The following is a 23,621-nucleotide window of genomic DNA, read 5'->3' as shown; positions in this document are numbered from 1 at the left end:
CATGTATTTCCTGGTTTGTTTATTTTAGAGATTGGCAGGGGGGTGCAGCTCAAAAGGAAGAGAGAATCTCAAGCAGGCTCCACATCCAGCACAGAGCTTGACACAGGGATCCATTGCATCACCCTGAGATCATGACCAGAGCCAAAATCAAGAGTCCGATGCTTAACCAACTGAACCACAAAGGGGCCCCCTGTTTTTTTAATAGTAGCCATCCTAATGGCTGTGATATCTCATTGTAGTTTTGAGTTTCATTACTCTGATGATTAGTGTTGTTGAGCTGTCTCTGGTTACTTTTAGGATTTTCACTCTATCACTGGTTTTGAGCAATTTAGTTATGATGTCTCTTTTTTTTATAAATATTTTTTTTAATTTTTATTTATTTATGATAGTCACACACAGAGAGAGAAAGAGGCAGAGACACAAGCAGAGGGAGAAGCAGGCTCCATGCACGGGAGCCCGACGTGGGATTCGATCCCGGGTCTCCAGGATCGCGCCCTGGGCCAAAGGCCGGCGCCAAACTGCTGCGCCACCCAGGGATCCCTGATGTCTCTTTTTTTTAATATGTATTTTTTATTTATTCATGAGAGACACAGAGAGAAAGAGAGGCAGAAACACAGGCAGAGGAAAAAGCAGGCTCCATGCAGGGAGCCTGATGTGGGACTTGATCCCAGGACTCCAGGATCATGCCCTGGGCTGAAGGCAGGCACTACACCACTGAGCCACCCAGGCGCCCCTGATTATGATGTGTCTTGGTGAAGATTCTTGTGTGTGAGATGTATGGAACTTCTTGGATATGTAGGTTTATAATTTTCATCAAGCTTGGAAATAACATAAGCATTAGTTCCTAAAATATTTTTTCTGTGTCCCTCTGTCTCTCCTTTCCTTCAACTCCATTTACTCACATATTAGGCTATGTGAGATTTTTTCCACAGCTCACTAATGTGCTTTTCATTAAAAAATTTTGTTTTCTCTGTGTATTTTATTTTGGATAATTTCTATTGCTTTGCCTTCAACTTGACTAATTTTTTCTTCCACAATGTCTCATCTACTGTTGATCTCATTCAATGTATTTTTCATATCTGGCTCTGTAATTTTCTTTTTTTTTTTTAAGATTTTGTTTTTTAAAGTTATCTCCACACCCAAAGTCACAACCTCAAGAGCAAGAGTTGCATGCTCCACGGACTGAGCCAGCCAGGTGGCCCTGACATTGTCATTTTCATTTCTAGGAATTTATGTCTTTTTTATATCTCCCTGTCTCTATTTAACTTTTTTAACATACAAAATACAGTTATGAAAGCTGTTTCATGTCCTTTTCTGCTCATTGTAACATATGTGTCACTTCTGGGTTGGTTTCAATTGATTGATTATTCTTCACATTCTTCATGTGTTTCCTGCCTCTCTGCCTGCCTGGTAATCTTTCAACATTGTGAATTTTACCTTGCTGAGTGCCAGATATTTTTGTAATCTGTATGATTTGATAGACAGGTCCAGAGCAACGCTCAGCTTATGGCTATTTATTCCCTGCTACTAAAGCCAAACCCTTCCAAATACCCTGCCCAAAGCCTTGTCACATTTTCTAGTCTGGCTGGTGGGAGAAGGCCCTGAGTGGGGCTCCCTGCAAAGATGGCTCTTCCCCTAGTGTCCTTGTGTTCCTTTCTCTCTGGAATTGCAGTGTTTCTGTTACTGTCCTTCATTGCTTAGTGTCCAGTGTTTTGAAAACCATTGTTTTGTGTGTTTTGTCTGGTTTTGTGGTGGTAGTGGTAGTTGTTTCTGATAGGGTAAACCTGGTTCCCTTTCTTCACCTTGAGGAGGAGCAGGGATCCTGGCGTGTGTTTCTAAGAGCTCCTCAGGTGATCCAGGATGCAGCCAAGTGACAGCCAGTTTATAGAGCTGTTTTCTCTGCTTGAAATTTTTTTTCAATCAAATAGAATCTTTGATTATTTCCTCTCCTCCATTTTCTCTGGGCTCTCTTTCTGGAACTTCGTTCAGATGAATATTGAATGGATTGATCATCTCTTAACTTTTCTTTCATATTTTCCATTTCTTTTTTTAAAAGATTTTATTTATTCATGAGAGACAGAAAGAGAGAGAGAAAGAGAGAGAGGCAGAGACACAGGCAGAGGGAGAAGCAGAAGCAGGCTCCATGCAGGGAGCCCAATGCAGGACTCGATTCTGGGACTCCAGATCACACCCTGGGCTGAAGGCAGGTGCTAAACTGCTGAGCCACCCAGGCAACCCTAGGCAATAATATTTGTAATTTCCCAAACTATTTCTTGTTCTCCAATTACCATGTCTTCCTAGAAACCTCTATTGTTTCATGCTGCATTATCTCATTTATTTGTTTCCTCCAGGGCTGTTTGTTTTGTCTCTTCATCCTAATCCTTTTGGTTCTACTGGAAGTGAGTCAAAGGAGATCCACGTAGTTCACCAGCAGGCATATACCTGGACAGGCTGCGAGTTCTGTGGGCAGGTGTATTAATTTTTTTTTTAAATTTATTTATGATAGTCACAGAGAGAGAGAAAGAGAGAGAGAGAGGCAGAGACACAGGCAGAGGGAGAAGCAGGCTCCATGCACCGGAAGCCCGACATGGGATTCGATCCCGGGTCTCCAGGATCACGCCCTGGGCCAAAGGCAGGCGCCAAACCGCTGCGCCACCCAGGGATCCCGGGCAGGTGTATTAATTGATGAAAATGTTTCGCTTCAATCCTCTCCCCAGGTGCCATTTGGCAATGTCTGGAGACATTTTTGGTTGTGATATCTCGGGGGATGCTACTGTCATCTAGTGGTTACAGACCAGAGATGCTGCTAAATATCCTACATCATACAGGAAAGTCTCCCACCACAAAGAGGTATCTGGGCCAAATGTCAATTGTGTGGAGGTGGAGAAAACCCTGATTTAAGACAATCTGAGAGCAGCCTGCCACACCTCACACCACCAAAGGTCAAGACAAGAAGGGACTCTCCACATCCACTTCAGGAGACTTCCCAGGCATTTATTCAAGTTTGTTTAAAGGAGATCTCCAGGGGCACTCAGCTGGCTCAGTTGCTGGAGCATATGACTCTTGATCTTGGGGTTTTGAGTTCGAGCACCATGTTGGATATAGAGATTATTAAAAATAAAATCTTTAGGGATGCCTGGGTGGCTTAGTGGTTGAGCATCAGTCTTTGGCTCAGGCTGAGATCCTGGGGTCTTGGTATTGAGTCCCACATCGGGCTCCCTGCATGGAGCCTGTTTCAGCCTCTGCCTATGTCTCTGCCTCTCTCTGTGTGTCTCTCATGAATAAATAAATAAAATCTTAAAAAAATAAAAATATTTAAAAAGGAAGAGGGGCGCCTGGGTGATTCAGTCAATTGAGTGAGCATCTGACTCTTGATCTTGGCTCAGGTCTTGATCTCAGGGTTATGAGTTCAAGCCCTCTGTTGGATTCCAGGCTGGGTGTAGAGTCTACTTAAAAAAAAAAAGAGAGAGAGAGAGAGAGAGCGCGATCTTCAACTGATGGCTCATGAACCACAAGTGGCCTACAGCTTTGGTTCATTTGGCTTTTATTAAAATACTTACATATATATAAAGTGGTCAACATTTTGGTTGATTTTACCTAAAAAAAAAAAAACAGATTTCTAGTTTCTGCTAGAAAATCAGGACAGACGTGATTAATAGAGCTGAGTGGCTGCTGTCCCTACAGATGGGCATGTGTCCCTTCCCACCTCTGTCCCTTGGTCCATTTGGCCACCTATATCTCCTGCTTGGCCTCTTTACTCATGCAAATTCATGACCCCTGTATTTTCTTTTTTCCTGGTTTTATCCTGGGGACAAATGTTGTCTCTGTACCCAAGGACAGCTGTGGAGTGATTCTGAGATAATCTTCTAGTTAGTCAATTTGTTTCTTTCCCATTGTTACTATTACTTTGGAATAATGGCAGAGCATATAAATAGGAGGATCATATCTGCCACCGTTGGTGGTGGGAACTTGGGGATTTTCAGGTACGAGACATCAGGTGAGGCCATGGGCATGAGTGAGATTGCTCAGGAGAAGCGTGGCAGGCGAGAACAAAAGCTGTCCAGGATGGACTGCTGAAGAAGGCAGACAAGAAAGAAGTCAGAGAGGATGGCCAGAGGGAGGGAAGGGATATCAGGTGTGTGTGGAATCACAGAAGCCAAGCAAAGAGAACATGTGAAGAAAAGAATCAAGGGATACCTGGGTGGCTCAGCAGTTGAGCATCTGCCTTTGGCTCAGGTCGTGATCCTGGAGTTCTGGGATCGAGTCCCACATCTGGCTCCCACGGGGAGCCCACTTCTCCCTCTGCCTATGTCTGCCTCTCTTTCTCTGTGTCTCTCATGAATAAATAAATTAAAAATCTTAAGAAAAAAAGAGAAAAAAATGTAGCCTACAGAGGTATCCTTTAAGTAAAATATGCAGGTCATGATTTTGGTGAAAGCAGTTTCTAAAAAAAAAGAAAGAAAGAAAGAAAAGAAAGCAGTTTCTTCTGGAGTGCTGGAGGCATGCCAAAGCCTACAGCAGGTTTCAGCTGCTGGGGAGAGGAGGAAACCTAGACTGTTAAGACAGACAGCTCTTTCCAGAAGTTTGGCAGTGAAGGAGGTGCGAGGTCATGCGTGGTGAAGGATGGAGAATTGGTTGTCGGTTGGCTGGTTTTTTTAAGGTGGAAGAGATTTGATCTTGTTTATAGAGGAAATAGTCTGGGTTTTGTGATGTCGTGAACAATGTAACCTAAGGAGCACATCCCCACCATAAAACAGGTAGAGATTAGGCATAAAATCAAGTAAACATCCCTCAAAATGCACAGCTGGGTTTCAAGATAGTAAGGGGAATCCCCACACACAAGGAGGAAATTGAAAACCAGAGCTCTGAGGCCGTAGATCTTGGCAACACAGGGGCTTTGGGCTTTACCTTCACTTAGAGATTGGAGATGAGGTCTTGCAGGGCCACTGAAAATGGAGACCCAGGAACCCTGGGTGGCGCAGCGGTTTAGCGCCTGCCTTTGGCCCAGGGCGCGATCCTGGAGACCCAGGATCGAGTCCCACGTCGGGCTCCCGGTGCATGGAGCCTGCTTCTCCCTCTGCCTGTGTCTCTGCCTCTCTCTCTCTCTCTCTGTGACTATCATAAATAAATAAAAATTAAAAAAAAAAAAAGAAAACGGAGACCCTAATATAAAGCTCAACCCCTTAAAGGGGGACCCTTAGTGAAGGAGTAGACTAGAAAAAACGATCTTTCCATCGGCTCAGAGAGCACAAAAGAACCTTGCCTGCCTCGCCCTGAGATCTGATGGCAATAGAAAAGTCCTGAGAATTCATTGCGGAAGGCTTGCCCTCACTTGGATTTGGGTTCCAAGTTTACACCATCTGGATGGTCATGGAAGCCCAGATAAAATGAGCAAATAACATGGTTCAGGGTTCGTAATACCCTTGAAGCATCCTTGACAGGAGCAAACCAGAATCTCTCTAGAAAGACAACATCAAACTTAGTCACATGGTGCCCCCGCTGACTCTGAGTTCACAGCCCTGAATTAGAAACTTAAAAGGAAACCATCTGTCATGGACGAAAGTAAGCACCCCAGAACTCCAGACAAAAGAATCATGGAGCAAAAGACCCCACAGTAAGTATATTTTAAGCACCTGAAGAATTAAAAGAAGGACTCAGCATGAGAAAGTAATCAGAGGGTGTTAAAAAGGAGAGGCAGAGGTTTAAAACAAAGAGAAAGGAAAAGGATAAAACTAATGCCACTGTTAATCCACCCACCTAGCCATCCGTTCCCCTTTCCTGTGGCCCCTTGTCTGTGTCTGAGAGTGTAAAGATGACTCTGGGGACAGCAGGCTGGGCTCTAGGGCAGGAACATCACATTCGTCCATGCATATGCACACCCCTCTTTCCTTTCCCAGCATCTTTAAGAGGTCAAGCTAGAAAGTCCCCACAGGGCATCTTGTTCAACCTTTTTTTTTTTTTTTAGATTTTATTTTATTCATGAAAGACACAGAGAGAGGCGGGGACACAGGCAGAGGGAGAAGCAGGATCCCTGCGGGGAGCCTGATGTGGGACTCATCCCAGGACCCTGGGATCATTACCCTCAAGGCAGATGCTCAACCACTGAGCCACCTAGATGCCCCTCTTGGTTAACTTTCAACTTTCTCATGCAGAAAAAGAATGTGAGTCCTAGCAACATAAACATCACTTTTCTGAAGTCTCCAAGTGCGTGGGCAGCGAGGCCAGCTGGAGAGCCAGGGCCTTGCCTCTGCTGATCACTTGACATGTGGGCGTCTGAGCTCTGAACACTGTACGCCTGTTGTGTTTCCCTGGCGGACTGTCTGCCCCTCATGTGCAGGGTCCCCACGACCCAGTCCTGCCAGCTGATGGTGACAATGAGAAGCAACATGGTTTTCCAGCTCCTGAGTGACAGAGATGGGACCAGAGCCCTGATCTCTATCTTGTATCAGTTCTGTGTCCCTGTCTTCTGTCACCCTCCCCCAGGCCTGCCCCTGCCACTGGAGACGCTGAGCTCGTTGAGAGTGAGGGCCTGATTCCTCCACCCCCAGGGCCTGGCTCAGAGGAATGCCCTGCTGGTACTTCCACTTCCTTCCTGCATCCAGGGGGTGAGTGCTCCAAGGCCCTCCTGAGCAGGAAGGAAGAGTTGTGTCCAGCATTTCCCGGGTGTGAACTTGGGAGGTTCCTGGCCATTCAGTAGCACAGGATGGCTGCTCCCCCCCACCCCCCAGGACTCTGAGTCTGTCTCTGTACTTCCGGGGGCGGGGGTGGGGGGGTAGAGAGATGGCAGGATGGGACTAGAAAGTCTGACACTTTCCTAACACTTACTGTCCACCGGTTCTCTTTTCTTTTAACAAAGAAAGAGCAGATCTTTGAGTAAATGAATGCCTCCAGCAGTGAAAGAACAACGTTTACGCAATATCTTTGTTTACCTTGTATTTATTTTCATGTTGGATCTTCTATTTATGGCAAGTGATACTGGTTTTCCATTTGCAGAAGTGATACAAAAAAAGGTTCCTTTTAAAATAAATTTATTTAAACAACTATTTTTTTGATTTTTTTTTAATTTTTATTTATTTATGATAGTCACACAGAGAGAGAGAGAGAGGCAGAGACATAGGCAGAGAGAGAAGCAGGCTCCGTGCACCGGGAGCCCGATGTGGGATTCGATCCCGGGTCTCCAGGATCGCGCCCTGGGCCAAAGGCAGGCGCCAAACCGCTGCGCCACCCAGGGATCCCCTAAAATAAATTTATTAAGCAAATAGTTAAGTCATCTTAAAGAAAAATACAGATGGTTAAGTGATATGGCAAAAATCCTAACGTTCATGATTGAAGTTTGGGAAATCAAACCCCAGGAATGGAATGGAAACTACTTCCCCTCTCCCCCCTCCTGGCTCCTCTCCCAGAGGGGAGGTCAGCTCTTACAGATGGCTTTAGGGCCAAGGACATCCCTGGGCTCCATTTCTACAAGGGTGGAGCGTTATAAATAAGCGTGTCCTGGGGCAAATCCATCTCTCTGGACTGATCCAGCAAGGTCCGAGGGAGATGACCAGACGCTGGCGCTCTGCCCTGGGACAACGTTCCTTTCCACATTGGATCGCACTCAGGTCTCCTTGACTGGTGTCCCGCATCCTGGAGGGGTCAAGGTCGGAAGGCTGCCTGCCCCTGGTCTCTGTTGATACGAGGTCCCGGGTCTGGGCAAGGAAGGCAACTCCCCAGTTTGGCTGATGAAGTTCTCTGTTGCAAGTTGAGGGTCAAAGGCACAGTTGAGATGTAGTAAGATGCTCCTTTGCCTGGTCTTGTGTTCCTTGGAGGCACAATCTGTGGCTTTGAGAGGCTGACTTCCTGTCCTCTCCTGCTGCATCCACACTCGGCCTGTTTCTCGGCATCCACGGGAACCCTGCACGCCAACCCCAGCATCTTAGCTGCAGAGCAAAGGAAGGCGGAAACCCCTGTGATGATGCTATTTTCTGCCTCTTTGGTACCTTGAGATCTTAATCTGCAACGTGATTTTGGTGTCTTCTGGCCCAGAGTGGACCCCACCTCCAATTCTCTGCAGCCTGGGGCAGCCAAAGGCACACACCTCTGGGCTTCCTCTGCAGCACCAGCTCTGTCCACAGGAAACTACCCAGCCCCAGATCCAGGGAGTTGAAATCCAGATGTAAAAGGCCGAGGATGGGTGGGGGGCATTCTTCCCTGGGGACCCAGGTATCAACTTGGGCTCCTAGGCTGGAGCTTCAGGGTCTTCTCTGAGGTAGGGCCTTCTGTATGGGTCTTTGGGACGCCAGTCCTCCAGGCCCTGGGGATTCAGAACCCCACACTGGTCCGACCTTCACGCCTCCAGAAAGCTGAGATCTGCTCCAGGGTGACCCGAGGCTGGAGGCCCCACTCAAAATCAGGGCTTCCTAGTCGCTGCCTCTGGGCCTGGGGGCTCCCCAGATGCATGTTGGCCTCTGGCCTCTGTTCAGGCTCAGCCCAGCTTACCAGGCCTGGGGCGTAGGGCCTCTCCTCTGAGGCCTGGGGCCCCCAGAAAGAGTTGCAGGCTGGGGCCCTGTGTGGGGTATGGGGGGCCAAGGAGCCGGGAGGGGTGAGTGGGGCTAAAGGGACAGGTGGGGCTGTGGCTCTGGCCTCCAATGTGCCCCCAGGGGTGGGAGGGTCTGGGGGCCGGTCCATGAGCAAGGGGACTGCAGAGCCATACCAGTCCTCTGAGCGCTCTCGGGCAGTACCCCTGGGCTCGATCCACAGTTCTCCTCCAGGGCGCCAGACCAGGGTGGGTGCCTGGTTGCCAGGGTCCGAGTGCAGAGAGCGACGGAACAGGCGTTCGGCCAACACGGCTGTGGTTAGGAGGAAGAGTGCGGCGAGGGAAGCCAGGGCCAGCATGATGGGGATGCAGGGCCCGCAGGGCAGTGGGGGCCACGGAACCAGTTCGGACACAGGGAGTCCCTCCTGTTGCCCAGAGGGCTGCTCTGGTGTTGAAGGCATCTGGAAAGACAGGGGTCAGATGAGACAGGGTCGCCACAACCTAAGCGGGGGCAGGAGGCAGTGAGTGTCCAAACAAGGGCGAGGAGAAAGACAGAGGCCTGAGGGGAGCAGCATCTGGCCCGGGAAACAGACCTGGGCAGACAGAGGAACCAAGGGGACCCAGAAGGCTGGAGAGCAAGGGTCCCTCCACGGCCTACAGCCAGACACTTCTGCTCAGGCTCCCCAGCTTGCTTGCAGAAGCCCCAGTTCCCTTTCAGATGCTGGGGTGCCCCAGACAAAACTCTGAGGGCCCCAAGGGCTTCTTTCCTCCATCTAGCACCCTCACCCCCGCGGCCCAGGTCTGGCTCTGGCTCAGAGGAAGTGGTGGGTAAGATGAGACTGTCCCCTCCTCCCCTCCCGGCCCCCACCCTGTGTGCACCCACCAGCCACTGGCCAGCACCTGGGATGCTCCTGTGCCCTCACCACTCCCCTGGGCTTGGTCTCGCCTCTACAGGCTCCAGCATGCTCGCTGGCTGTCATGCCAGGGGTCAGGCGCCTCCTCTGAGCTGGCCCCTGCCTGACTGCTCTGCCAGGCCCCCCAGCTTCCCACCTGCAGGGGCCTTCCGCTGCCTCACCTTACCTTGGGGCACCCCCAGGGCTCCTGGCTCTCCCTTTGAGGCACTCCCTGTGACTGAGTGCCCGGGCAATTGCCTCAGATGAGGGCGGAAGGGCACCACCTGTTGCTGGGCAACTGTGCCCCAACTCTTCTGGCCCTGGGGTGGGGAGTGTTTCCTAGGCGACCTGGGGGGATGTGGTCAATGTGGTGGGGAGGCGTTTCCTGGCGAGAGGTGGGGCTCAACGGGCAGTGGTTGTATTGAACTCAGTCTCACCCCAGCCAGGCCTCAGGCCCCAAAACCTTCCACCAGAGACCAAGAGGTGGGTTCACAGAGCACTCGAGGCTCCTTGCTCTCCCTACTCCGGGGCGGTGGCTCTGGCCCTGGCCCACCCACACCCTCCCCTCTCCTGCTCAACCCAGCCTTCCCCATACTTCTTATGAATACACATTTCTCTGTCTTCAGAATATTTGGCCTCAATTTTGGTTGGAAGACATCGGTGAGGTGCGGTGTGGGTAGCAACAGAGTAAGGCCTCTGGGAAGAAGCCCGGTATAGAATCAGGCTCAGGTCTATCTCCAAGGCCCTGGACATTTGCCACCCTGGCTCCTTTCTCCTGGGGTGAGGGTCCGCAGAGCCTGGGAACGCAGCATGAGGGAGTGTTATCGGTCACTTGGGTCCCTTTGGAGATTGTCTAGTTTGACTCGCTTGCCGACAGATGACAAGCAAGCCCCGCGTAAGGGCAGTGTCGTGCCCAAGGTCACACAACCCATGTATGTGGGAGGGATGGGAGAAGCATAAATATAAGTTCCTAGTCTGGCAAGCAACTGAACAGAACACAACTCTTACTTGGGATTAATATTTTCTTTTGCAAGCTTTTTGAGAAAGGCTAAAAAATATGTTGAAATGTTAGCATCTTACAACATGATCACAAGGACAGCCTGACTCACATTGGTCTGTCCTGGTGGTTTTGAGGAAAGGGCCAGAAGGAGCACAAAGTGTGGCATGAGATAGGAGTAGGTAGAAATAGAGTTCGGAGGCTCCTAGCCCTATGACACATGCTTGAATCTGATACAATTATAATTTGATGAGATCATAAGCCTTAAAATAAAACCTGAAATTGGAGCACATGGGTGGCTAAGTCGGTTAAGTGTCTGCCTTCAGCTAAGGTCATGATCTCAGGGTCCTGGGATTGGAGCCCTTCATTGGGCTCTCTGATCAGCAGGGAGTCTGTTTCTCCCTCTCCCTCTGCCCCTCCCCCTGCTTGTGCTTGTTTTTTCTCTCTCTACCAAATAAATGAATAAAAATCTTAAAAAAAAAAAAAAAACAGAACTGAGGGACGCCTGGGTGGCTCAGTGGTTGAGTGTTACCTTCGGCTCAGGATGTGATCCTGGGGTTCTGGGATGGAAAGTCACATTGGACTCCTTGCATGGGGCCTGCTTCTCCCTCTGCCTATGTCTCTGCCTCTCTCTGTGTCTCTCATGAATAAAGAAATTACAAAAAAAAAAAAAACTGAACTTGATACCACTGAACTGGACACTTAAAAAATGGTTGATTGCAGCACATGGTTGACTCTTGGAAGGGCGTGCGACCCTAGATCTTGAGGTCATGAGTTTGACCTCACTTTGGGTATAGACATTACTAAAAAATAAAAAAAATTAAAGAGATTGGGGCACTTGGGTGGTTCAGTCGGTTAGGTGTCTGTCTTCAGCTCAGGTCATGATCCCAGTGTCCAAGGATTGAGTCCCACATCGGGCTCCCTGCCCAGCAGGGAGTCTGTTTCTTCCTTTGCCCTACACCATGCTTGTGTTCTCGCTCTCCCAAGTAAATAAATAAAATCATTAAAAATAAATAAATAAATAATAAATAAAATAAAATTTGAAAAACAGGCTAAGATAATACATTTTGTTACATGTATTTACAACAATAAGTTTTAAAAATCTAAATAAATGAATAAATTTGAAATGTATGTAATGTTTTGTTTTAGTCTTTCCTTAAAAAAATAAAACACTAGGGAATCCCTGGGTGGCTCAGCGGTTTGGCGCCTGCCTTCAGCCCAGGGCGTGATTCTAGAGTCCTGGCATCAAGTCCGGCATCGGGCTCCCTGCAGGGAGCCTGCTTCTCCCTCTGCCTGTGTCTCTGCCTCTCTCTCTCTCTCTCTGCATCTCTATCAATAAATAAATAAAATCTTAAAAAAAAAAAAGAATGCTATGCTAAGTGAATTAGGCCAGTCACGAGAGGACAAATACTGTAGGATTCTACCCATACGAGGTCCCCAGAGCAGTCAGACTCACGGAGACCAAGAAAGTAGAATGGTGGTGGCCAGGGCCTGGGGGGGTAAGGGGATGGGGAGTTGCTTAATAAGTATAGAATTTCACTTTGACCAGATAAAAAAGTTCTCAAGATGGATGGTGAGGACGGTTGCACAACAGTGAATATGTACTTAATGCTGCTGACCTGTACACTTAAAAATCATTAAAATGGTAAAATTTATTGTATGTATTTCACTACAAGAAAAACTTTAAAAAATAATAAACAATAATATAGAAAATTGAAACAGGGAAATTATTGCTTGTAATTTCCTCACTCCCAAATAAGTCTGCATTCTTTTTTTTTTTTTAAGATTTTATTTTTACAGTAAATCTCTACACCCAACATGGGCTGAAACTGACAACCCCAAGATCAGGAGTTACATGCCCACTGACTGAGCCAGCCAGGCACCCTAGCTTGCATTTTTGTTTTACATTTTGTTTTGCATTTTGCAGAATCTTCTGCAGCATAGGGATCAGAACCCAGATATCCTGACACTCGGGTTCCTCCCACTCCACTGCTCAAGAATTTCTGAAAACAGGAATCAGGAAGTTACTCAAGGAGTGTATGCAATAGAGGAGTCTCTGGGTCAGAAGTCTATGAAACAACCCTGGGGGAGGTGTCTTCTGGGCTGATGGGGTGCTCCTGGGGCTAGGTGCTCTGGGAGGAGCCTGATTCTACTTGGAACCAGTGAGAGAATCATAGACTAGCCGGCTGGCTTGTGGGCAGCCATGGGCAGCGTTCTGTCCTCAGTGCTCTTACCGCCTAGGTGTGTGTGGTGGTTTTAAAACATGTCTGCAAGTTCCTTGACATTCCTTCTCTTGTGAGGTTATGTCTAGTCCCCCATCTCTTGAACGTAGGCTGGCCTTAGTGGCTGACTTCTAATGACTGGACTAGAGTAGAAGTGATAGCATGGCCCCAAAGCCTAGGTTTAAAAAAAAGGGAGAGGGGGCACCTAGGTGGCTCAGTCGATTGAGTGATCGAGCATCAGACTCTTGGTTTTGGCTCAGGTTGTGATCTGGTGGGTTGGGGGATTGAGCCCAGCTTCCGGCTCCACACTTAGTGGGGAGTCCACCTGAAAGTCTCTCCCTCTGCCCTTCCCCAAACTCTAAAATAAATAAGTCTTAAAAAAAAAAAAAAAAAAAGAAGGGACAGGGGTCCCTGACTGGCTCAGTCTACAGAGCATGTGACCCTTGACCTTGGGGTTGTGGGTTCGAGTCCCATGCTGGGTATAGAGATTGCTTTTTAAAAATATTAAAACATAAAAAGAAAAACATTTTGGGATCCCTGGGTGGTGCAGCGGTTTGGCGCCTGCCTTTGGCCCAGGGCGCGATCCTGGAGACCCGGGATCGAATCCCACATCGGGCTCCCGGTGCATGGAGCCTGCTTCTCCCTCTGCCTGTGTCTCTGCCTCTCTCTCTCTGTGTGTGACTATCATAAATTAAAAAAAATAAAATAAAATAAAATAAAAAGAAAAACATTTAAAGAAGGGACAGAGCTCCCACCTGGCTTGGGGTATATATCTATCTATCATCTATCCATCTATCATCTATCTATGTCTTTTTTTTTAAGATTTTATTTATTTATTCATGAGAGAGAGAGAGAGAGAGAGAGGCAGAGACACAGGCAGAGGGAGAAGCAGGCTCCATGCAGGGAACCTGATGTGGGACTCGATCCCAGGACTCCAGGATCATGCCCTGGGCCAAAGGCAGGTGCTAAACCACTGAGCCACCCAGGGATCCCTATCTATCTATCTATCTATCTATCTATCTATCTATCTATCTATCTAATCTATCATCTATCATCTCAGTGCTCCCTCTTGGAACCCAGTCACCATGTGTGAGGAAGTCCAAGATACATGTAGGTGATCTGGTCAAAGTCCCAGGGGCAGTCCCAAATGACAGCCAGCATCAGCTACCCACCTGTAACTGAGCTATTCTTCCATGATTCTCACCCAGCCTTTCAGCCACCCCAAGCGCAGCAGAGATGAGCTATCCCCACTGAGCCTTGTTTAAAATAGATATATAAATATATATATATATATATATATATATATATATATATATATATATATATATATCACTGCCTTAGGTCACTACATTCAGGGAGGTTTGTAACACCAAAGTGTATACTGGAACACCCTATGGCATTGCTCTCCCAGGATGAGTAAGGACTGTGCCTCAGAATCATCGGTGGGGCCTTCTCCAGTGCTCACTCTTTGTCTCTAGGTCCCTCCCCTCATCCTATTCCACTGTTTTAGGGCCTAAATTGGGGAGGGTGAGGAGAAAAACAGTAGCAACAGCAGCACTGAGGTTGGTTAAGAAACGCCACAAGCCATTTAGATCTGCCCTCCCCCTCCGTGGCTGAGATACACTAAACCTGTCTGTCTAATACAGTAGTCGTTAGCCACATGCAGTTCTTCAAATTAATTCAAATAAAATAAAATCAGTCCTTCAGTCTCAATAATTACATTTTAGGTGTTCAACAGACACACGTAGCTAGTCATGGCTGCTGCACAGGGGAGTGTAGCTACAGAACATCTGGCCACCACAGAGACTTCTACTGGACGGTGCTGTCCCAGAACCTCACTGCCCAGGGCGGGTGGAGGACCAGCCAGGACAGCATCACCTGGGAGTGTAGATCTCAGGCTCTGCCCAGCCTCTGTGAATCAGAAGCTGCATCTTAGCAGGTTACCCAGGTGACCTAGAGGGACATGGCACTAGGCACAAGTTCACAACCCTGGCTGTACATCAGAAGCACCTGGGGGACACCTGGGTGGCCCTGCCTTCGGCCCAGGGCGTGATTCTGGAGTCCTGGCATCAAGTCCTGCATCAGGCTCCCTGAAGGGAGCCTGCTTCTCCCTCTGCCTGAGTCTGCCTCTCTCTCTCTTTCTTTGTCTCTCATGAATAAATAAATAAAATCTTAAAAAAACAAAAAAACACCTGGGAAGCTTTTTTTAAAAGGTTGATGTTGTAGCCACACCCCAGACCAAGACAATCACAATCTCCCGATAGGTGGGACCCAGGCAGCAGGCTTACGGTTTTCTGGGTGATTCCAATATGCAGCCAAGGTTGAGAACCACTGCTCTAGTCTGCATCCTTGGGGGAGCCTGACAGCTTCTGCCCTGTAGTGCACACTTGTTGGATTCTTTGACTAGTGCCACCATTTGAAGAATCATCTTTTCTGAATGTCACCTTGCACCTAGCCACAAGTTACTAGGTTAACATGCCACACGTGTGGGACCAATAAGTTCTCTCCCTTGGGACTTTGGAGCTGAAATTGAATGACTGTCTGGATGACTGAATCTGTTAGATATAAAAATTAGGAACTCTCACTGACCCCTCTCCATCACATGGGCCAGAGAAGTGGAAGAACCAGCCAGCAGAGAGGAGCACTGGAGAGACCTGGTTCTAATTCCCTTTTTTTTTTTTAAGGTTTTATTTATTTATTCATGAGACACACAGAGAGAGAGATAGAGACACAAGCAAAAGGAGAAGCAGGCTTCCTGAGGGGAGCCCAACGCAGGACTCCATCCCAGGACCCTGGGATCACGCCCTGAGCCAAAGACAGACATTCAACCACTGAGCCACCCAGGTGCCCTCTAGTTCCTTCCTGATGCCCAGCTTCACTCCTGTCCTTGGGTTCTGGTGTCCTTATAATACGTTTCCCTTTGTGTTTAATAGTTTGGGTGGCATTTCTGTGACTCGAGACCAAAAATGGTCATTTATATAATCTTACACCTGTCAACTATGTTCTAGAACAGAACTAGATTTCACAGGTAACTAATAAATTTTAAAAAATGGTCTCATTGGGCAGTCCTGGTGGCCCAGCGGTTTGGCGCCACCTTCAGCCCAGGGCGTGATCCTGGAGACCCGGGATCAAGTCCCACGTTGTGCTCCCTGCATGGAGCCTGCTTCTCCCTCTACTTGTGTCTCTGCCTCTCTCTCTCTCTGTGTTGTCTCTCATGAATAAATAAATAAAATCTTTTAAAAAAAATGGCCTCATTATTATTGCACAATACATTTCCTCTTTTTTTTTTACTTTTCTATAGTTGTGTAATATTTCAAAATAAAAAGGTTTTAAAACCTACCATCTCTCCCTCTATGTTTATTCTCCTTTATGTCAATCTGAGCTAATGGGATTTTGCAATCTGCCCAGTGTGCTGAGCTAGGAAGGTGTACTATCCTGGAATCTTTCCTCTTCCTCATTTCCTTCCACGTCAGCCTGTCCAGGTGATTTTATATGTAAAATACTTTGCGAATGTGATGACCCTCTCCACCCCCATAGCCACACCTTGGTGGCCTGTCTCAACAGCCTTCTGATGTGGTTTCCCTCACTCAATTTCTCCCCCATTCTAATCTTTTCCAGGCTAATTTTTTTTAAAAAGATTTATTTGTTTTTAAAGATCTATTTATTCATTTATGATAGACAGACAAAGAGAGAGAGAGAGAGAGAGAGAGGCAGAGACACAGGCAGAGGGAGAAGACACATGCCGGGAGCCCAACACGGGACTTGAACCCGGGACTCCAGGATCACACCCTGGGCCAAAGGCAGGCGCGAAACCGCTGAGCCACCCAGGGATCCCCTCCAGGCTAATCTTTTAAAAAGACAGCTCTTTTTTTTCTATTTTAAAAGATTTTATTTATTTGAGAGAGAGTGAGAAATAGAAAGCATGAGCAGTGGAAGGAGCAGAGGAAGAAGCTGATTCCCTGCTGATCAGGGAGCACTATGTGTGGCTCAGATAAGAAGCCTGATTTCAGGACCCCGAGATCATGAACTGAGCCCCAGGCAGATGCTTAACTGACTGAGCCACCCAAGTACCCCCAAAAGACAGTTCTGATCTTATCACCTTCCTGCTTCAAAATCTTTGAGAGCTTACTGCTACCAGCTAGATCAGATGGAAATTCTCTGGCTTAGTGCACAGCCCTTCATGGTTTGGCTCCAAACCCACCTCTCTAGCTTCAACTTCATTTGTGCTACGACCTCACACTCACACAAACTTACAGCCCCTGAGTCTACTGTCTGCCTTTCTCCAGTACGTATTTATCATGTATCTACAAAACGTCCAGTGATAATGGCCCTTTACTGGGTGCCAGGTAAACAGAGTCCCTTTCTCCTTGAGATTGGAACACCTCTCTACCTGGCTTTTACTTGTCTGCCAAGGCTCAGCTAAAGCCTCGTAACTTTGGGAAGGCTTCCATGATTTCTCCAAAGACAGAGCCGGAGCTCTCTCTGTGGTGGGTAGAAAGGTGTGCAGGGAAGGCATCCAAGAGTAAATGACACTTGGGGCACCTGGGTGGCTCAGTCGGTTAAGTGTCTGCCTTTGGCTCAGGTCATGATCTCAGGGTCCTGGGATCGAGCCCCTAATGGGGGCTCCATACCCAGCAGGGAGCCTGCTTCTTCCTCTCCCTCTGCCTGCCACTCCTCCTGCTTGTGGTCTCTCTGTGTCAAATAGATAAATAAAATACTTTTTAAAAATTAAAAAAAAAAAAGAGTAAATGATGCTTGTCTATTCACCCAGGATCTCCAAAAGGGATGACTCCATTCTGGGCTTGATTCTAAGAATTTTTTTTTTTTATTCTAAGAAAAAAAAATTTTTTTAAAGGTTTATTTATTTATTTATTCAGAGAGAGCGAGAGAGAGGCAGAAACACAGGCAGAGGGAGAAGCAGGCTCCATGCAGGAAGCCTGACGTGGGACTCAATCCCGGATCTCCAGGATTACACCTCGGGCTTCAGGGGGCGCTAAACCGCTGCGCCACCGGGGCTGCCGGGTTCTAAGAAAATTGATCAGGAACCATCTAAGATGGGTTAGCTTGGATTTCCAAAAGAGACAGCCAAGCACCTTCACTAGCAGATACTTCATACTGGAAGTGTAACTGGAGGGGATCCCTGGGTGGCTCAGCAGTTGAGCGCCTGCCTTGGGCCCAGGATGTGATCCTGGACTCCCGTGATCGAGTCCCGTTGGGCTCCCTGCATGAAGCCTGCTTCTCCCTTTGCCTGTGTCTCCGCCTCTCTCTCTCTCTCTCTCTCTCTCTGTGTGTGTGTGTCTCATGAATAAATAAATATTTAAAAAAAAAGGAAGTGTAACTGGATGCCTAATTTGGGGGAAGAGAAGCCAATGTGAATCTGAGTATGTGTGAGGATGGGTGTGCTCCTACATATGTATGCATGCGTGTGCTTGTGTGCATGTGTGCCTGGGTGTGTCAGAATCCTTGCTGATGAGCTGAGTGGAACTGCAGCCAGGAGTGGAGGGGCAGCTATGATTATGTTTTGGGGAGCCTGGCTACTTTCGGGTATGGAGCCCCTCCTAAAGGACTCCTCACTTGCCCAGGAAAAGCACAACCTGCCCACCCTAAACTGGTTGGGAACATTTTGGCTACCAGTAAAAGCACAAATGCAAGCAATATTTATTTTTGAATCTACTATGTGCCAGGCACGGGGATCCAAGAGTGGACAATCAGACATGGTCCCTGACCTTGTGGAGGTTACGGGGCGGGGGGATGGGAGAAAGACAGCCAAGTAGCCAAGCAATTCCAGGACCAGGGTCTTTAGCACTAGCAACCCACATGGCCCAAGTTCCTGCGGGTCTCAGCATATGTCAATTATGTGCTCCTGCTTGGGTGTGGGGGTGTGGAGCACATGGGAAATCTCCCTGGATAAAACCACCTAATTTATTTGGGGAAGGGCAGACTGAGGAGGCAGAGGAAGCCGACTTTTCTAGCAGTGCAGCCTCTCTGATGAAACCTGCCAGCAAATGGGAGGCCACCATCTGGGGCTATGTCCTCTCTAGTCAGAAGGTCCAGAGGATGCCAGGCCCCGCGAAAATGGAAGGAAGGAAATTTGGGAGGTAGGTGAGTTACTCCTTGGCATTCTGCTCACTTTCTGCCTAAAGGACTTGCTATCTGACTTGCTAGGTGCCTCCTTCACTTCCACTTGGATCCCACTTGTCCAATCTGGCCACCTCTATACCGTACAGTTCTTTCAGTGGCCAGCACCTGGCCCTGCACCCTGTGACACATGGCCGCACACCAGATGTTCCCAGGAGAAAAGAGGGCCCAATGGGCTACCGTATCCCTTCCCAATTCCTACACTTAATGAGCCTGCTCATATTTAGGTTCTTAGCCTGCTTCTTTTTTCTTTTTCTAAAGATTTTATTTATTTATTCATGAAAGACACACACACAGAGAGGGAGAGACACAGGCAGAGGGAGAAGCAGGCTCCCTGCAGGAAGTCCGATGTGGGACTCGATCCCCGTACCCGGGATCAAGGCAGACGCTCAACCACTGAGCCACCCAGGCATCCCTCTTAGCTTGATTCTGACGGAGATGGGTGGTCTCAGAGAAACATTAAGCTTTAGGTCCTCCACCACATACCTGGCGGTCAGGGCCCCATTCATCACAAAGGTTTACTACCTCCATGGGCAGTTAGCCACTGGTGATCCAACTGGAGGATCTGCTTGTATTCTGGGTGCAGAAGATTCATCCATCCAAATCCATTCCTCCTCTAAGACCCCATCCCAATGCCAAAGGGGTATCAACGGGATCCTGAAGGCATCACTCCACTGCTGCACTCTCTACAGGTAACAGAACTGAGTGGCCAAACTTTATTATTATTTCTCTTGAGCTACACTTCACATGCTATGAAGCTCACTCAATAAGATGTAGTGAATTTTACTATATTCATAAGACTGTGCAACTGTCACTACTATCTAATTTCAGAACATTCTCATCATCCCGGAAAGAAACCCTGTACTCATTAGCAGTCACTCCCTGTTCCCTCCTCCCCCAGACACTGGCAAAAACTATCTTTGCTATGTCTATGCATTTGCCTATTCTGGACATCTAACATAAATGCAATCATATAACATGTGGCCTCTTGTATCTGGCATCATTCACTTAGCATAATGTTTTCAAGGTTCATCCATGCTGTAGCATGAATCAATACTTCATTCTTTTTTTATAGCTGAATATTTTAGTGTATGGATATTTTATATTGTTTTTATCCATTCATCAGTTGAGGGGCCATGTGAGTTGTTTCTACTTCTTTGTTATCACAAAGGACTATGCTATGGAATGTTCCAGCACAGGCTTTTGTGTGCACATGTTTTCGGTTTCTCTTTGGTCTGTACCTAGAAGTAGAACTTCTCAATCATATGGTGACTCTGGTTACCTTTTTGAGGAACTGTGGATGGTCACATTTATGACTGCTGAGTTCATCCACTTCTCCTTACTTTCTGCTCAGAACCCACTCTCCTATGGTAACGACAGCTCCACTGCCTTCCTGCACATTGCTGAATTCCCTATGCACTTGGCTCCTGGGCAATATGTGGTGGTCACCAGTCTCCGGCAAAAACAGAATTGACAGCAGGCACCAGGGAAGACGAGCCTTCAGAAAGACTTTGCTCTCTTCCTGTTGTGCTCATGCCACTCATTCTGGCTGAAGCCTAAAGATTCCTCCGTATGCAATGATACTGTGACCAGAGTTCTGGGTTTTATGTTTCAAGGTGCCCTCATCCACCTGTGCCCAGCCACTGTCATACTACTGTTTGCTGAGCATGTGTGCTTGGATCTTGCCATGCTTACCTGACAGCAAGACGCAGGGGCCAGGAACAGGAGGGGAGGTGGTTCAACTAGGGAGGCTTATGACTTTGGGTCCAGGTCACAACATGAGCAACAGCTGAAGACTCCAAGCAGCATGTCAGTGAAAGTTGATTTGTCCTTCAGAAGTTCAGCTTCAGGGATCCCTGGGTGGCACAGCGGTTTGGCGCCTGCCTTTGGCCCAGGGCGCGATCCTGGAGACCCGGGATCGAATCCCACGTCGGGCTCCCGGTGCATGGAGCCTGCTTCTCCCTCTGCCTATGTCTCTGCCTCTCTCTCTTTCTCTCTCTGTGACTATCATAAATAAATAAAAATTAAAAAAAAAAAAAGAAGTTCAGCTTCAGCAGATGAAGGAGCAGGCAGGCAAACTTGAGCTTCTTCTAACCAAATGGAATTAAACCACATTCCTTGCTTTTATGTTCTCTGAAAAGCACAACCTCAGGTGGTGAGGAGCAGAGAAGCAGATAGCAGGTAGCTGTAATGTACTTGGAAACTGAGGCTTAGAAGTGTTGAGTAGCCCATCTGGGGTGACCAACCATCCCAATTTTGTCTGGATCATCCCAGTTTTCTGTGTGTATGTATGTATGTACTTACTGTAAGCTCTATGCTTCATGTGGGCTTGAACTCACGACTCCAAAATCAGGAGTTACATGTTCTACTGATTGAGCCAACCAGGCGCCTCAGGACCAATCTGGTTTTAGCACTGGAAGTTCCACATCTCAGAAAATCCTTTAATTCTAGGCCAACTGAGAAAGTTGGGCAATGGCACCCAAAGTCACACAACTCAAGTGCTGGAGCTGAATCCAAGCCCAGATCTGACCATCTCCAACCTTCTCCTCCTGCTGAATGAATGACTTCCTGAGGAGGTCAATCATAGGAAATACAGCCAGAGCTTAAACAAAAGAGTACAGCTATTTCCTGTTGCTCTTCCCTTCACCCTCATGCACTCTGCAGTGGGGCCCTATCCCACTGAGAGTCCCAACCCTCACCAGGGGCCATCTTGCTGCCAACAGGGAATAAAGACAGGGCTGAACTCAGGAAGGTTTCATCACTGCTCAGGGCCTGCCAATTGTACCTAGTGGCTGCTCAGGATCCCTAGTCAGAGATTCCAACCTTGAGAACTGTGAAAAATGATAAGAATGGGGGGGCCCAACTGGCTCAGTCAGAGGAGCATGCGACTCTTGATCTCAGGGTCATAAATTCAAGGCCCGTGTTGGGTGTAGAGATTAGCGAAATAAATAAACTTAAAAAAAATGATAAGAATCAGGATGCCGGGAGGTGGGCGGGGGGTGGGGGTGACTGGGTGATGGGCACTGAGGGGGGCACTTGATGGGATGAGCACTGGGTGTATGCTATATGTTGGCAAATTGAACTCCAACAAAAAAGCAAAAAAAAAAAAAAAAAAAAAAAGAATCAGGATGCCTGGGTAGCTCAGTGGTTGAGCATCTGCTTTTGGTTCAGGGCATGATCCCGGAGTCCCAGGATCGAGCCCCACATTGGGCTCCCCATGAGGAGCCTGCCTCTTCCTCTGCCTGTCTCTGCCTCTCTCTGTGTCTCTCATGAATAAATAAATTTTTAAAAATGATAATGAATTAGAAAGGTCCCAAGTGCCACCTCTTTGGGGATATTTGCAGTGGTGGAAAGAATCTGGGTTTTGGAACCAGTCAGTCTTGGGATTAAATCTGAGATTCCTATATTTGATTCCCATTTTTCACGAATTCCCAACTTGAAGGGCTATAAGGAAGTAATAGTAGATAGTTTATATAAAGCACCTCATAAAGTAGGCATTCAGCACTTCTGTCCTCTTCTGTCTTGATATAGCATTGCTTCTCATCTCTGAAAGACCATAAAGGGGGAACCTCGGTGGCTTAGCGTTTGAGCACCTGCCTTCAGCTCAGGGTGCGATTGGGGGTCCTGGGATTGAGTCCTGCATCAGGCTCCTTGTGAGGAGCCTGCTTCTCCTTCTATGTCTCTGCCTCTCTCAGTGTGTCTCTCATGAATAAATAAATACAATCTTCAAAAAAAAAAAAAAAAAGACCATAAAAGATCTCCCCTTCCATCTCATTACCACTCAAGATTGCTCTACACTGACCACCAGATTCCCCAGACTCTGAGCCTCCCCTCTCTCCCACTCCACCTCCTGGTGCATCCTATTGATATTTTTCCTGGAGCCCACATCCTGGAGTCCCTCCCTGATCTTACTGCACTTCCTCTATAACCCTGACTTTACGGTGTATTGCTCCAACCAACCTCTCTCTGCCACTTGCTAGCCTTGTCCTCAGCCACACCTTCCTCATAAAGCTTCTACCTTGGACCAATACAACCTCTTGCCTATTATCCTACTACCAGGTTAGTGAGCCCGGTTGGAGAAAATCACACAAACTCACCCCATTTACGCCCCTAACTCCACCTGGTCCCTCAGTCACGCTGTCAATGTGGATCTGGGCAATGCTCTTTCTTTCCCTTCCCTACAAAGCTCTTCCAGATCTTTCACAGCTTCCCTAGCAAACTTTGCCCAGTCTCAAATCTTGTCATCAATGGACCTGCTTTCTCTCTTGTGCAGAAAGCTGATGCCTTCAGGCAGGAGCCCTAGCTCTCCTCCCTGTTCATTCTCAGCCTCTGAGAGAGGGTTGGCCCCTTTGGCTCCTTCTCCAAGGATAGATTAGCAATCATGGACACCATGCTTTCACTCTTGGGTCTGTTCATAGCTTGCCTGAGGATTCCTTTTTTTTTTTTTTTTTTTTTTTGTCTGAGGATTCTTACAGGCTTCCTACAGTTTCTGTGAGCCCTGTCTGCCCAGACATTTTCTTTCCACAGTGAAGGATGATGTGTCCCACTTTGTCCGTGCACTGATTTTCCTACTTTGTTTCAAAGTCTGCACTCCTCCAATGCTACTGCTCCTGGCCCTTGCGCCTTCTATGTGTCAAGCAATTTACTAAGAACATTGATTTTCTTTTATAAAGTAATCTCTATACCCAACGGGGGGCTTGAATCATGCCCAGGAGTTGCTCTACTGACCGAGCCAGCCAGGTGCCCCTGACTAAGCACATTTGTATGTTTCATTTAATCCTCTAAAATAACCCTTGGGGTGGATCTCATCCTTTCTTCTCTAATGAAGAAACTGAGATTCAGAGACGTTAAGT

At 47.7% G+C, this 23,621-nt stretch overlaps 2 protein-coding genes across 4 annotated transcripts in view; one reads left to right on the top strand and one right to left on the bottom strand.

Annotated features, from left to right (window-relative positions):
- The window catches only part of ZG16 (zymogen granule protein 16), a 42,151-nt gene that overhangs the window by 5,376 nt on the left and 13,154 nt on the right, over positions 1 to 23,621 (top strand). The window lies entirely within an intron of this gene.
- On the bottom strand, positions 7,137 to 9,803 carry CUNH16orf54 (chromosome unknown C16orf54 homolog). Its single transcript, XM_055340614.1, has 2 exons — positions 9,599 to 9,803; positions 7,137 to 8,979 (listed from the first exon to the last, which is right to left on the bottom strand). Exon 2 carries the CDS (start codon positions 8,977 to 8,979, stop codon positions 8,305 to 8,307), a length of 675 nt encoding a protein of 224 aa, XP_055196589.1. The 5' UTR covers positions 9,599 to 9,803; the 3' UTR covers positions 7,137 to 8,304.

The sequence above is a fragment of the Nyctereutes procyonoides genome, unplaced genomic scaffold (assembly GCF_905146905.1).
Source record: "Nyctereutes procyonoides isolate TBG_1078 unplaced genomic scaffold, NYPRO_anot_genome, whole genome shotgun sequence".
In the NCBI taxonomy this organism is placed as follows: domain Eukaryota; kingdom Metazoa; phylum Chordata; class Mammalia; order Carnivora; family Canidae; genus Nyctereutes; species Nyctereutes procyonoides.
The sequence above is the reverse complement of the archived record's forward strand: the minus strand, read 5'-3'. Positions and strand labels throughout refer to the sequence as shown.